Raw genomic sequence first — 14443 nt, 5'->3', positions numbered from 1 at the left:
TTAAACAAAAAATCTTGCTATTTAAATAAATAAGGCACCAATAAGGATAAGTTACTCAGTTTCCAAAAATCTTGACACTACGAGCAAAATGAAAGCACAATTTTTTTCACATGTAACTATTTGCTCATTTTTATCAAATGGCAAATAGTTTAAATAGAAATGATAGAACCATTGAGTCCATGGAGTTGAGTTTGGTAATTAATATCCTATAGTATAATGTCCACTTACTAAAATACTCCTAATGTAACTGTATGAAGGATCTTGGTCCTTGCATAGGAATAACTGCCACAATGCTCTAACCTGGAAGCTGCTATAGACTGGCTCTATTGAGATAACTCTTGAGTAAGTATAAATTGAGGCTTGTGGCCCAAGTCAATGCATGTTTACTCAGAATCAAGTCTTGTTTTGCACCGTCCTGAGTTAGTATGCACAGAACAGCATAGTGTTATAATCCACAAGGCATTACAGACTGGTCCCATTAGGTCTGCTCCTAAGTGTACTTTGAGGATTGTGTTGTGCTAATGCAGTCCATCTGAGTGCAGGATTTAATCCCAAGCTACATTTTTTTTTTTAAAAAAAGGAAATAAAACTCTAAATAACTTAAAATCAGTAACGTTTTCCCTCACACTTAAAGAGCTAAAGGATTTCCTCATTTTTGAGAAATGGAGAGAAAAGTGTTTTTAAAATTTATCAAAGTTCAAAACTCTTCCCAGTAAACTCCTGAAAACATAGCTTTAAACTGACCAACAACAAAAGTACCCTGAATGAAACATTGAAATGGATATCCTAAAGTCCATGTGGAACATCCCCAAGTCCTATTTCTGCTGTCAGTGAAAGTGTTTCTCTGAGATGAAGAGTGTATTTGAAACCACAAAGTGATGTTTATATGCAGTTAAGACCTTGGGTCTGTTCCTGTTCCAAAAGTTTCTTTACTAGTTTCTCTAAAGTAAAAAGATGTTCATCTACATCTTCTGGCACAAGATCCCTGAGGGAGTTGCAAAGTTCAAACAAGTATTCAGTGTTTCTTCCACTGGGCCCAACAGCATTAAAAATCTGTTCAGCAATCTCTTCTAGAGGCGCTGGCCCGAGGTAGTTAGGGTTTTCACAGGTTCCAATATATAGCAGCACATCGAAGGGTTCCACGGAGGGATCTTTTGGATAGAAAATGACAGTTGTAGTCCTGTAGCCACCTTTCTCTCGGAAGTCAAGATACGCTTTTACTTCACCTTCTTGTCCCAATGGCAGTTTGTATGCCACACCCCATACACAGCCCTGTCAAAGAATACAACCAGAAAAGTTAAACATATCCATGTTTTTAAAATAGAAAAATGGTACTGAAAACCTTTGAAGGCATATTTGCAGGTGAAAATTCGTAGAGATGCAAGGGGGAGCCCTGAATCTCCCCCACCTCGATCCTTCAATTTTGACTGTTTTCCTCCCTGCCAGACTTATTTCTGATCTTGGAACCCACCTGGAATAAAAATAGGAGGTGGGGGGAAGAGATACCAGGGAGGGAAGGATTGCGAGGAAAAAATAATACCTGTTTTATGCCTCTGATAATACCTGTTTATGATGCTGTTTTAATTTTTAGATGTGGTTTTTAGTTTTTTATATGTTGTTTTTATTGTTGTAAGCCATCCTGAGCCTGCTTGCAGGATAGGAGGGAGTATGAATTGAAAAATTAAATGAAAAATTAGTGGGCAAGGAAGGATTACAGATTCTCCCCTCAGAATCCTATGCTTTGCTTCAACAACTCTTTCTTTGTCTGTTGAGGAAGCATTCTCGTGCTGTGAAGTGGGAGGGACAGTGGCTCAGTGGTAGAGCATCTGCTTGGTAAGCAGAAAGTCCCAGGTTCAATCCCTGGCATCTCCAACTAAAAGGGTCCAGGCAAATTTTTTTATTTTATTTATTTATTTAGGATTTATATCCCGCCCTTCCCACAAGTGGCTCAGGGCGGCTTCCAAAAATTGGTCAAACATAAAAATTAAACAATTTTAAATATATAAATAATTAAACATTTAAACAGTTAAAACCTTAAAAACCAGTAGGCATTCCAATACATATAAAACAGACGTCTAGCAAGCTACCTTGAGTTCTCATCTTAGCTAGGTGTAAGCTAGCCGGAAGAGGGTCGTCTTACAGGCCCTGCGGAACTGACCAAGGTCCCGCAGGGCCCTCACCTCCTCCGGCAGCTGATTCCACCATGTAGGGGCCATAATGGAGAAAGCCCTTTCTCTGGTGGATTTCAAGTGGGCTTCTTTCGGCCCAGGGATAGTGAGGAGATTTTGTGTTCCCGACCTCAGTACTCTCTGGGGAACATGTGGGGAGAGACGGTCCTTCAGGTAGGCAGGTCCCAGGCCATATAGGGCTTTAAAGGTAATAACCAGCACCTTGTACCGGACTCGGTATATCACTGGAAGCCAGTGCAGGGTCCGAAGACCCGGCCGAATGTATCCCCACTTTGGGAGACCCAGTAACAGCCGGGCCGCGGCATTCTGCACCAGCTGCAATTTCCGAGTTCGGGACAGGGGCAGCCCCATGTAGAGGGCATTGCAGTAGTCCAACCTTGAGGTGACCGTAGCATGGATCACTGTTGCTAGGTCGTCGCGCTCCAGGAAGGGGGCCAGCTGCCTTGCCTGCCTGAGATGAAAAAATGCGGACTTGGCAGCGGCTGCCATTTGAGCCTCCATCTTCAGGGAAGGCTCCAATAGCACCCCCAAGCTCCTGACCCTGTCCGCTGCTGTCAGCGGTGCACCGTCAAAAACTGGTAGGGGGATTCCCCCTCCCGGGCCGCGGCGACCCAAGCAAAGGACCTCTGTCTTCGCAGGATTTAGCTTCAGCCCACTCAGTCTGAGCCACTCAGCCACGGCCTGTAGTGCCTGATCAAGATTTTCCGGGGCGCAGACTGGCTGGCCGTCCATCAGTAGATAGAGCTGGGTGTCATCAGCGTACTGGTGACATCCTAGCCCATACCTTCGGGCAATCTGGGCAAGAGGCCGTATGTAGATGTTGAATAACATCGGGGAGAGAACCGCCCCTTGGGGCACACCACAATTGAGTGTGCATCTCCGGGATAGCTCCCCCCCAATTGCGACCCTTTGTCCCCGACCTTCCAGGAAAGAGGAAAGCCACTGTAAGGCCAACCCCTGAATCCCCGTGTCGGCGAGGCGGCACGTCAGTAGCCGATGGTCGACTAAGTGTGAAAAACCTTAGCTTGAGACCCTGGAGAGCTGCTGCCAGTCTGAGTAGACAATACTGACTTTGATGGACCGAGGGTCTGATTCAGTATAAGGCAGCTTCATATGTTCATATGAGTGAATTTGTGCGGCACTAGGTGCTTTTGGCTCGTTGAAAGTCACTAGTCTTGAATGAGTACAAGTGTCTAGTGCCAGGCAAGCATGTCTCACAGCAGAGAATAGTGTTGTACCTGTGGCAACATGGTGTAAATTCAAGCCAAAGCTTCTCTCTGGGGAACACTGTTCTACCACATAAGTGTAACCAGGAATATAGGGAATTCTTTATCTTATGAAGACTAGTGTGATGTTGTGATTAGAATATTGGATTAGGACTGGAGAGATCTGGCTTCAAATCTCTTCTTACCAGTGTAGCTCTTGGAGTGATAGTGGGCTAGTAACTCTTAGCTTAGCCTTCCTTCCAGTGTTGTTGTGGGGATAAAATGAGATTTTACTCTGCACTTAATTGGGAGGTAGAATGCAATAAAAGTGGAATTAAATAGAGAACTGTCTGCCTCATGGTGTGTGGTTATGGCCTAAAATATGCTTACATTTAAAAGTTAGCTTATAATGCTGTGTTTCTCTTATACATAGCTATCAAATATTTATTAAACAACTTTTAAGAAAATCTGCGTTTCCTGTTTGGCAGATTGTTTAACACCCTGATTAAGCTTAGCATATCTGCATTTAATTTTGCACAAGTACTGTTGTTACATGCGAGAGAATGAGGTAGCAGAGCCCTGAGATGGTAGAATACTTCCCGTGGGAGGTGGTAGATTCCAGCTCTGAGTGTTTTACTGCATTAAAAATCTCCATTCATGTAGCCAAACAGTACAACAGGTAGAAGGGTTCTACCCTTTCTTTGTGCTTGCTGTGCTAGTGTTCCATTTACAGTGTGGTTCCATTTGCATTGTGGTTTTTATATAGGAAAACATTTCAAAACTTGGTGCACCACCTGCATGGTGTGGACCAAGCTTACGTGGCATGGTAATTGCAAGATTTTTTTTTAAATGCCAATTAATAGTTGCTTCCTCTACACTGTGCTTATATTATATTAATAGGTGAAGATAATTATGGAATATAGATTATTTTCCTTGATATAGGTTTTGGTTTTTACAACTACAGTAGGGGAAAAAAACAAGGCTAACTATTCTGTGCTTATAGAAGCATCTGTTGGTTGGCATAATGGGGTCTAACTGCACAGCAATGTGAAAAACACTTACCAGAAAGGTACAGAAAAGTCACAATGACAGACACTGTGCAGCATTTTGCTTGCTTGTTTTGTCAACTACAAAGCTGGCTAAAGTCTGTGGCTGCTATTAAATTCATCTCTGTTTGCTGTTAGCATGTTTTTTTTTGGGGGGGGGGGGAACTATTGTTTCAAGTGGTTTGCCTTGACCAAATAAATCCTGAAAACACAGGGAACTTTATGTGCCACGTTGCTCTTAAGGATTACAAATAAAGCCAACGAAACTGGAACAGGGCCAGAGACGAGCAAGATCAGTGTTATGCAACACCTTCCATATTAACCGAGGTTCTGAATTGGCTAAGAGGATATGACTGAATTACATGCTGAAGAGTAGTGATACACTATTTAGCATTCATAACATTTTTGAATGTTTGGAGTACTTCATATAACATGATGCTGGATCATCCCACTGTATTATCCCCGTATGGCAGATGCCAGGGAAGGGAGGTTTTGCTAAAGACCACCCTGAGTACTCGTCTGACTAGAGAACAGAATTGCAAACTTGCTGATTTGCACTTTTATGTATGTGGTTGCCTGGTTTGTATGTATGTATATGGACATATTTACAAGAAAAACGAGCATTGGTGCAGGCTAGCAGCTAAAGGCCAGAATTGATATGATGGGACAGCCATGTGTACTTTATTCATGTGTCTGCCCAGTTCATCATATAAAATGAGGTGGGTTCTGGAGTTTTTTACATTCACAGATTCTCCACTGAAAATGCCCTTTCCACCCATCACTCTTGATATCTTGCCAAACATGTTGAAGAATCCAGGTTTACCACAATAATATGCCCCTTTGATGTATGAAAGGGAATAATGTGATTTATTTATCCACTTGGGTGGGGGATCCTTGCGGGCAAAATGCCATGCAGGGAGTGTCTACAGCCTTGAGGAATTGTATAAAATTGTATTATCAAATATATTCCCACTGGTCCAAGACAATGTACATACAAAAGACAATTACTGTACCTCAGGGTCTTCAATAAGTGTCACGACTCTTCCAGGCTAAAATAAAATTAAAAAATAATAATACTATTTTTAAAAAATGTCTTTTGTGTCAAGTCAGTGGCAAAACCAGAAACAACTCATACAAATAAACTCAATCCATGGGGAGTATGGGACCTCAGCCTACAACATATTAGCATCAGTATGAGGGAAATGTTATGTTTGATCAAGATTCAGAGATAGCAGCAGCAGTATAAAATTCATCACACAATCAGCTTAAAAAACAAGATGTGTGACAGACTTGGTGATTGCATGACCTCACTGTATGCTTATTACCTTGTTCTATAATGGGCTATGTAACCGCAGTCAGAAAATTGCTGCTTAAAGTTGGTATAGCCATAATGCCACCCAAATGCTGATTGTAATGTAGCAACTATGAGAGAATTGTGGAACGGCACACTTTCATCTCCCTTATGCCCCACCTGGACATTCTAAGTACAGCTGACAGCAGTTTTGTTAACTGTGGTTTAGGAGTGCCCTTATCCTGACTAACATTAATAATCAGGCCTAACTATGAATCATGCTAGTGAAAACGAACCTGAGTATAAAGGGAAATGGCAAATGCCCAGTGGCAATTCAAAACCATCAATGTTGTTTCTTCTTTTGGTCCTTCCTTTAGGGGCTGTGACTCAGTGAAAGAACTTCTGCTTTACATGCAAAAGGTCTCAGCCAGGTTCAATCCCTGGTGGCTCAAATTAAAAAGATAGGGTAGATTTGAGACCCTGGAGAGCTGCTGCCCATCAGAGTAGATAATACTGACTTAGATAAACCAATGCGCCAACACGAAGGCAGCTGTACCTGCTTGTACATTCCACATTTCTGCCCTCCAGTCTTTTTAATATACTCTTTCCATTCTCTCCATTCAATGCAAGTACATGTTAAATAGTGACAAAATGGAATGAATGGGATATATACACACTTTATAGCAAAGGTTACAGTTGATACAGCTCAGTGAGTTTGTAGATCAGGCAGGTAATGATCTTCAGAGTTCACAAAAAATGTTCTGCTTATTTCCAGAAGCCCATGTCAGGTTTGTAAGGAGTGGTATACAGAGAGATATGAAGGCCCGGAAATAAAAATTTGAAAAAGCAGAGTTTTTTTCTATTGGCATTAAATTTTTTCTAACAGAAAATTTGGGAAATCTTATGGATCACTTGAAAAAAGTGCCTGTGACATATTTTCTCTTTTTGGACAAGTGAAATGCCTCTTAAGGTTTTTCTCACTCAAAATATATAGTATAAAAAGCTTGAGGACTATTTTTCCCCCAGTTGTCTCAGCAATTTGGCAGAGCACTGAAAAATATACATATGAAATTTTGGAATGAGTGAACTGCTTAAGATGAATAAAACTTAGTTGGTCTTAAAGGTACAACTTGTCTACTGCTTTGTTCTATTGCTTCAGACCAAAACGGCTGCCCACCTGGATCTATGCTCAAGATGAGGGTTTTCTTGCTCAATATAAAAAATTTTGAGGTGTCTCTCTCCCCACCCCTTGGAAAAATTGGAACACTTTGGAGAACACTGAAAAAAATCCTATAAAATATTTTTCCTTAAGAAAATATTTTACTCAGAATATACTGTCTAGAAAGGCAATCAAGACAACACTCAGAAAAACTCAGAATATGTATTATGGAATTTTAAAAATGTAAATCAGTCTGCAGTGTTAATGATGTATACATATGCAACACATTTTCAAGATTTTTTGTGTAAATATAAATTTGGCAAAATTAATATGCTATGTGTTTAGTGACAATATATTAGAGTTCAGTGTTTTCAATGTTAGCAGTTTAATAACTAAATATACTGATAGTTTTACCTATTATGATTTCCCCCCTTACCTCTCAGATGACAGAAATAAAAGATACACGTGCAGGGGTAGCATAGAATGCAGCTCTCTCTCAAATAGACTTCGGGGTGGATCTGGGAGAGGCTGGAGTTTGGGGAGGGGAGGGACCTCACTATGGTACAATGTCATAGAGTCCACCCTTCAAAGCAGCCATTTTCTTCAGGGGAGCTCATCTCTGCCAGTAGGAGATCAGTTGTAAAAGTGGAAGATCTCCAGGTCCCACCTGGAGATTGGCAACTCTACTAAGTATTAGGTATATTTGCAATTTTTAAAAACAAAAAAGTAGGGCACATGTACCAAATAGTACAGTTTTATGCATTAAATTATAAACAATACATTTTAAGTTGTTAAATCAGTATAATAAAAGTTTAGTTTTGATGGAAATGTTAAGCATTACGTATAGTTTCCTCTGCAATGCCCATTTTCCCAAGACACAAACAAACAAAAGGTGGTGGGGTTTTTTTGGTCATCTTGTTGTTTCAAAATTTCTGGAAATTTAACTGCTGTACCTATATAGAATATTCTATATTTCTATCCTGCTTGACAATTTGTGCTTTTAAAAATTACTTTAAAGTTGATGTAATTCTGTTTTCATCAGGAATATTTATTTATGTTAGATTTTTATGCCGCCCACTCCGGAAACGGACTCTGGGAGGCTAACAGTCATGATAAAAACAATTTAAATTACAATTCTAAAAGAATAGAATATTAGGACCATTTTTTTTGGAAGAGTACTAACAAACTATAGCTTATTGAACATGGCTTTGGATTGGTTAGATTTCTGTTCTGAAATCAAATTTTGATTGGAGTCCCTCACATATGATCTGATGGCCATCTAAAGCTTCTTTTAGACCAGCATTGCCTTCTTATGTTTCTGTTACTGGTAACAATCAATAACCTAATTTAACATTGAAGAACAATGTATATAAAATAATGGTAGTCTACCACCTCCCTCCCTTAAGATTCAGTATTTAATGATTAGGGACATCCATAATCAAACATAGTGCAGAAATACCTCTGTATGGCATCATTACCCTTTCTGGCCTTTTACTCTATTTATCATTTATATATATTTATATAGGGGGAACCCACAAGGACTTGGGTGAATGTATTATTTTATCCTGTATCCTCCTTCCCACAGTATTTCCTCCTCCTGGAAGCTGCCATATCCTTTCACCTGTCTCTGCTTTCTTCTCTCGTGCCCCACTAGCCTTCAGATTTATTATTTAATCCATTTATATTCTGCCTTTCTTCCCAGCTGGGACCCAAAGCAGCTGACATGAATCTTCTTGTCTGTTCATGTTCCTAGTCTCCATATTTCAGTATCCTCAGGGCCATGTTGAGAATCAGATATATTAATGATGATAAAAATTGCATTGTTTTCTACTTTCATCATTCAATTTTCTGTATCTCTTTACATATCATGATACATTGATCTAGTTCATCACTTTTTAATAAAGAGAGTGCATACTGTGTAAAACTATTTGAAGTTTTGTGGATTTTGTGAATAGATATATTTCCTCCATGCAGTTAAACATTTTATATTAATGTCTAAAGTGATGATTTTTCCATGTTTACGAATGGGATGAATGGAATTGGTGTTTCTGAATGAAGATAATGCCAATTTTATTTTTAATATGGAAAGTACATTGATTTTTCATAAAAATCCAGTGTTCCAAGCAGTGTGCAAAAAATATAACTTGACAAGTCCAAAAGGAACACAGATTTCATGCAATATTTCTTCTGTACAACAGACACTTGTGATTAGTGACCAACATTGCTTGCTTTTGTATAGTACTTGTGAGAAAAAGTGAAAACTGTGGTGAGTTCAGAATCTAGGTTGCCAAGAGGATCAACTTTATTTTCTCATTAAAAAAATGAGTTTCTAGTTCTTATGGTTGTAAAGGTACAACTAAAATGGCTAAATTATGTTTACTGAGCTTCAGAGGTGACTTAGTCAAGCATGAGTGAGGTTTTCACAGTGCTGGGCAGAATCTTGTTTAGAAAGTCTATAGGCTTTGTTAAAATATATATTTTGATGCCAGCCATGTACTAGCTGTTGCATCATTTTTAAACTGCTCTACAAGCTTTGGTCGCTATTGTTACAATGCATTTTTAAAGACTGCATAAAATTCCCACTAATGCAAGACTCATTTGTTGCTGAGTTCAGTAACAGGTGCTAGGTTCTTAAAGACCTAGATATTTACTTGTGTATGTGCCTTTCCATTCCCTGAGTTCATTTAAAGAGGCTCTTTTTTCATTCTTTTACTCTGATGAGAGCGAGGCTGCAGAAGAGGGTACTCTCTGTTATGATAGCTTACAGAAAGCCCTCCCCTAAAGATTTAACTGTTTCCTTACTTTATGGCTACTGTCAGTAACCAAAATTTATTTTCCGGAGGCTTCAGTTCCTGCTAATAGGTTGACTGGGGGCCTGGGATGGTGTAGGAAGTGGGGCATATCTAATGGATTTTAGTGCCAGTTCAGATGGTTGGCTCAGTGACAGGCTTCTAAATTTGGAGAGATGGGAACCCATTTCTTTGGAATACATGTATCCCAGTCAATATTATTGACATCTTGTTTCAGTGGGACTGTTGTACAATTTGCCTTCCATCTCTTTTGGAGAGGAAAAATGGTGGAAATAAGCCAAATTGCACATTCACTCACCTCATGTAGGACGTTATTTCACAGGGGGATACATTTGTACAAGTGTACATTTGAGATCTAGCAACTTCCCCCATTATGCAATGGGGCATCTAGTCCAGCATCCCGTCTCACACAGTGGCCAACCAGTTCCTCTCGACAGCCAACAACAGGACATAGAGGCTGAGGCCTTCCCCTAATGTTGCCTGCTGGCTCTGGGATACAGATGTTTAGTGCCTCTGAATGTGAAGGTTCCCTTCAGTCTCCATGGCTAGTAGCCACTGATAGACCTATCCTCCATGAATCTATCTAATACCCCTTTAAAGCTGTTTTTTCTGTGGCTCTCACTACATCCTGTGACAACAAATCCCATATTTTAATCACTTTCTGTATAAAGTAGTATTTCCTTGTGTCCGTCCTGAATCTACTGCCCATCAGCTTCACTGGATGCCCTTGAGTTCTAGTACTTTGGGAGAGGGAGAAAAATTTCTCTTAAGTCAATTTTCTCCACCCCATGCATAATTTTATAAACCTCTATCATGTCCTCCCTTTCTCATCTCTTTTCTAAACTGAAGAGTCCCAGATTCTTCAGCCTTTTCTCACATGCAAGGTGCTCCAACCCCCTAATCACCTTGGTTGCTCTCCTCTGTACTTTTTCTAGCTCTGCAATGTTCTTTTGGTGATATGGTGACCAAAACTACACAGTTTTCTTCATATTACATTGTCATGAGCGACGTATGATTTGATATGAATCATGGAACAAATCTGTTTTAAAGACTGCAAAGGATACAGCAGATATATGTTTGGTAAACCATTCATACTCTGAATTACAGGCTGTAATAAACAGCAGGGTTATTGCATGCTTTCATTCACAGAAGAATGCCAATTATTTCTAAGTTTTGCTTCATGTATGTTGGCAGTCAACTAAGGGCTTTTGATGACTGACTGATTTGCCGCACATGCAGCTGTAAATAACCTGTCCCCGCTCCCTCAGTGCCATTCTCCCAGATTGCTGGATGTTTCTGAACTCCATTGTGTTCTTCACTCAACAAATGCTATTTAGAATTATATAAGCTCTCTACCCCTTGCATAGCATGAGGCACACAAGGTTGCAAAGCACTGTGAGGTCTGTTATTTTAATGCAGGTAGTTTTGAAAAATATGCATCTTATGAAATTAGGCTGAGGTAATGCTTGTGTTTTTAATGCAATCTATAGGGTTGTGAGAAAAGGTGCATAAAACAGGCACCCAAACTTCTCATTGAACTGGGGCTTGTTCTTTTCTTTTGTTATGGACAAGCTCTTAAAGCTTAGGCTGGAATAAACCTTGTTAAGAATTTAAGGTTTAACATTGGTCTTTAAGAGGGGTGCCTTAATCCCCCCCTCCCCCACAAATGGTGACCAGGAAGAAGGAAGACTTTAATAAACCTTGGGGCAATAGTAGAGACAAGTTATTTCTCTCCTTACAGGATCATCCAATAACAGTGCTTAGGAATAGGTTCAGCACACAATGATAGAATTCATTAGCAGCAGGATCATATTCACACTAAGTGAAGAATGTGATTGGTGTAGCATACATTTTGGAAACAGTGTTTGTGATTATTTGGTCAGTAGCTGACAAACAATTTAACTCGCCTGTTTGGACAAGGAGCTCTTAGAGGTTATACACAAACCAAACCAAATCTCTCAAGCTTAGTCACAGGAAGCATTCCACTTAGTTGCCACAGTTTTCTTGTCTCAGTTTCAGTTAGGGTGACTCAAATTGTTAACTCATAATGATTTGAGACACCTTAACGAAAACTGAGACAACAATATTGATGCAGACAGAAAGATGGGAAGGGAGAGAACAGGATGTGCTTTATGGGTCCTGAAGAGAGCGAGACAGGGAGAGCTTCTGAGGCAACAACTATAGGTTGTTCTGTTTTCCAACAAAATTCTTCAGTCTAGGCAAATAATACTCGCTTATGTCATTTGTGCTGATATACTTTGTGGGGGGTAGCAGCCAGGAAGGAGCTTGCATCTTAATATGGAGCAAGGACTCAGTACTAAGTATATAAAGTATTCCAGATTATACTCCTTACGTGTCTAAACGGCTTCAGAATGCTAGTAGAGTGTAGAGGGGATTTCATGATAGATTGCTCCTTCAGGTCAAATTCTGCTCTGCACCTAGAAAGCTGTGGTTTTAGAGAGAAGGCTAGGCTGGACAGTACCCTGACTGGCCAGAATTCTACTGTTAAGGCTGTTTTTTATTATTTGAAGAAATAAATGTGTGACTTTCCACACAAGGTTCTTCTGATTGTGTTGATCTGCCTTCAGAATCCACATATAAACACAAGGAATGGTATTTCTAGCAATACCATTCAAGTATACTTGGCAGGAAAGATCCCCATTGTAAGTTTGGGACTTATGTAAATATGCTTAGGTACTGGGCTGTGAATCTCTCAAGTGCCTTACATCAAAAACTGAACTGGCCAAATTTACAGGCAAACTAAAGAGGAGACTTAATATATCCCTCCCCCAATATATTCAAGATAGAAGAAGAGGAGATTGGATTTACACCCCATCCTTCACTTGGAGTCTCAGAGTCTCCTTTCCCCTCCCCACAATGGACACTCTGTGAGGAGGTACGTGGGGCTGAGAAGGCTCTGAGAGAACAGCTTTGCTGAAAACTTGTGGCTGACCGAGCAGCTGCATGTGGAGGAGTGAGGAATCAAGCCCAGCTATCACAGATTAGCATCTGTGCACTTAACCACTACACCAAACTGGCTCTAGAAATAGTTAGAAAACTTTTATAAAGAGGCTGCATTAGACAGCTTGCTCAACAGATGCTGAACTGGTACATCTAATACCTGTTTTATATAAAGGATAATTCTCTACGCTTCTTGAAGCCCTACTGAGTCTAGGAAAAATTTCAGGCTTGAACGTCATTATCTTCTTGTAATTCAGGTGAAAAAAATATTTAAGAGAGTTTGCTTAATTGTAGAGGGCATGAAGGGTTTTTAAATTTTTTTTTAAAGCTTATCTTGTTGAAGTTATTTCCATTGGTAGCCTCTGTGCCTGTCTTTACTGACCACAACAGGGTGTCTGGGTTTACATAAGACTTTAAGAGAAGGCATACAAGGAGGGGGGCTAGTTTTGAAGCTTTTGCCAGTGTCCTAAAATGCCCTTTTCCAACTGAGACACTGTACAGCTGTTCCTGAATCCCAGGCAGGATCGATTTCACGGGCTCCACATCAGATGGGAAAATATTGCCGGCATCTTGTATCACTTGTTCCCTTGATACTTGCATTCGTGATTATTGTAGGGTGTAGAGGGATTTAAAGCTTTTTATTTTTCTCTGTGCGTAAGAGAAATAGCAAAATATGAAGGCATGGGAGCGCCCGGTTACCAAGAGGGGCTTGTGTGCGTGAAAGAATCTAACTGCGTTACTAGAGCAATCGCGGAGACTCGTGTAGGAAAGTCCGCCTGGCTTCTGGGGTCTTTCCTTACATGAATGGAACCGCCCGTTCGTTCTGTTTCCCTGACCCATGCGGGATGGCTGCCTTCTTGGCTGTGAAGCGTCCAGCAGCTGTATAAAAGAGAGGTATGGGTGCGGGGGCCATTCCCGTTGGTCAGACAGCTCACTCTTCCCCCACCCTTATTTTTTGTCCTATAATTGAATACCATCCCTAATCTGGTGGTGGATCTGGCTCCTTCACACCAAAGCGAAGCACGCCTGTACACGGTCCGCAAAGTACCCCCGCCCTGCCGCTCACCTTGCCTGGCACTCCGCGATGGTCCGTGCTGCCTTGCCAGAACCTCCTGCTGTAGCCGGTGATGTACCCGACCATCTTGTCCTCATAAGGGAAATCCACCTTCCAGATGAGGGAGCCGTAGCCAAACACCCACATGTTCTTCGCCCCGCCGCTCTCTGCGGCGCTCTCCCTGGAGTGGGGAGCCTGGGGGTGGCCCCGGGGGCTGCTGTTGCTCTGCATGCTCCCGGGCTTGGTTCAGCAAGGCACGCTGGGGCTTGTAGTGCGTGACCTGCCAAAGGGAGTTTCGCCTCGGCCCGGTATCCTGCTTGCGCGTGGACACTGCTCGGTGGATGGAGGTGACTCACGGGTCACAGGCTACGCCGGGTTTCCACCTCATAGTCGCGCTAAACTACAACTCCCAGTGTCCCTTTCGGTCTCTGGCCCTGCGTAGGGCGGGAGCATTATGCCGGTTGAAGATTCTGCGGAAGGCGTAGCAAAAAAACGGTTTGGAGGGTTGTTGGAGCTTTCCCTGTGATGGGCTACTGAGAAGGCAACGAGAGAAGCACCTTATTGTCTTCTTTTTCGTTGCAGAAGCTGTTATGCGAATGAGAAACTGTGTCCACAGGGAGCAGCAGAAGTGGAAATGTGCACAAATGGACTTTAAAGAGACTTTTCCTTGACGTGATCGACGGTGATATTCACGAATAAGTGAGTACAGCGTCAGGAACAATTGATGC

The 14443-nt window shown here is 41.2% G+C and overlaps 2 protein-coding genes across 8 annotated transcripts in view; one reads left to right on the top strand and one right to left on the bottom strand.

The window, feature by feature from the left end:
- The window catches only part of ASB3 (ankyrin repeat and SOCS box containing 3), a 52188-nt gene that overhangs the window by 7931 nt on the left and 29814 nt on the right, over positions 1–14443 (top strand). For 3 of the 6 annotated variants that reach the window (XM_060249085.1, XM_060249094.1, XM_060249113.1), the window contains exon 2: positions 14298–14414. The exons of 1 other annotated variant lie outside the window; for it this stretch is intronic. The gene's annotated coding sequence lies outside the window, so the exon portion shown is untranslated. Of the gene's footprint in view, positions 1–14129; positions 14415–14443 lie in introns of those variants that run through there. 2 more of the 6 variants (XM_060249111.1, XM_060249108.1) reach the window with 2 other exon arrangements.
- Positions 677–14093, bottom strand: CHAC2 (ChaC glutathione specific gamma-glutamylcyclotransferase 2). Of its 2 annotated transcripts, XM_060259732.1 has the most exons (3): positions 13728–14093; positions 5454–5489; positions 677–1272 (listed from the first exon to the last, which is right to left on the bottom strand). In XM_060259732.1, exons 1-3 carry the CDS (start codon positions 13944–13946, stop codon positions 883–885), a joined length of 645 nt encoding a protein of 214 aa, XP_060115715.1. In that variant the 5' UTR covers positions 13947–14093; the 3' UTR covers positions 677–882. The 2 variants fall into 2 exon arrangements, with proteins under 2 accessions (XP_060115715.1, XP_060115722.1); XM_060259739.1 differs by lacking the exon at positions 5454–5489.

Source organism: Heteronotia binoei, chromosome 1 (assembly GCF_032191835.1).
Source record: "Heteronotia binoei isolate CCM8104 ecotype False Entrance Well chromosome 1, APGP_CSIRO_Hbin_v1, whole genome shotgun sequence".
Taxonomy (NCBI): Eukaryota; Metazoa; Chordata; class Lepidosauria; order Squamata; family Gekkonidae; genus Heteronotia; species Heteronotia binoei.
The sequence above is the reverse complement of the archived record's forward strand: the minus strand, read 5'-3'. Positions and strand labels throughout refer to the sequence as shown.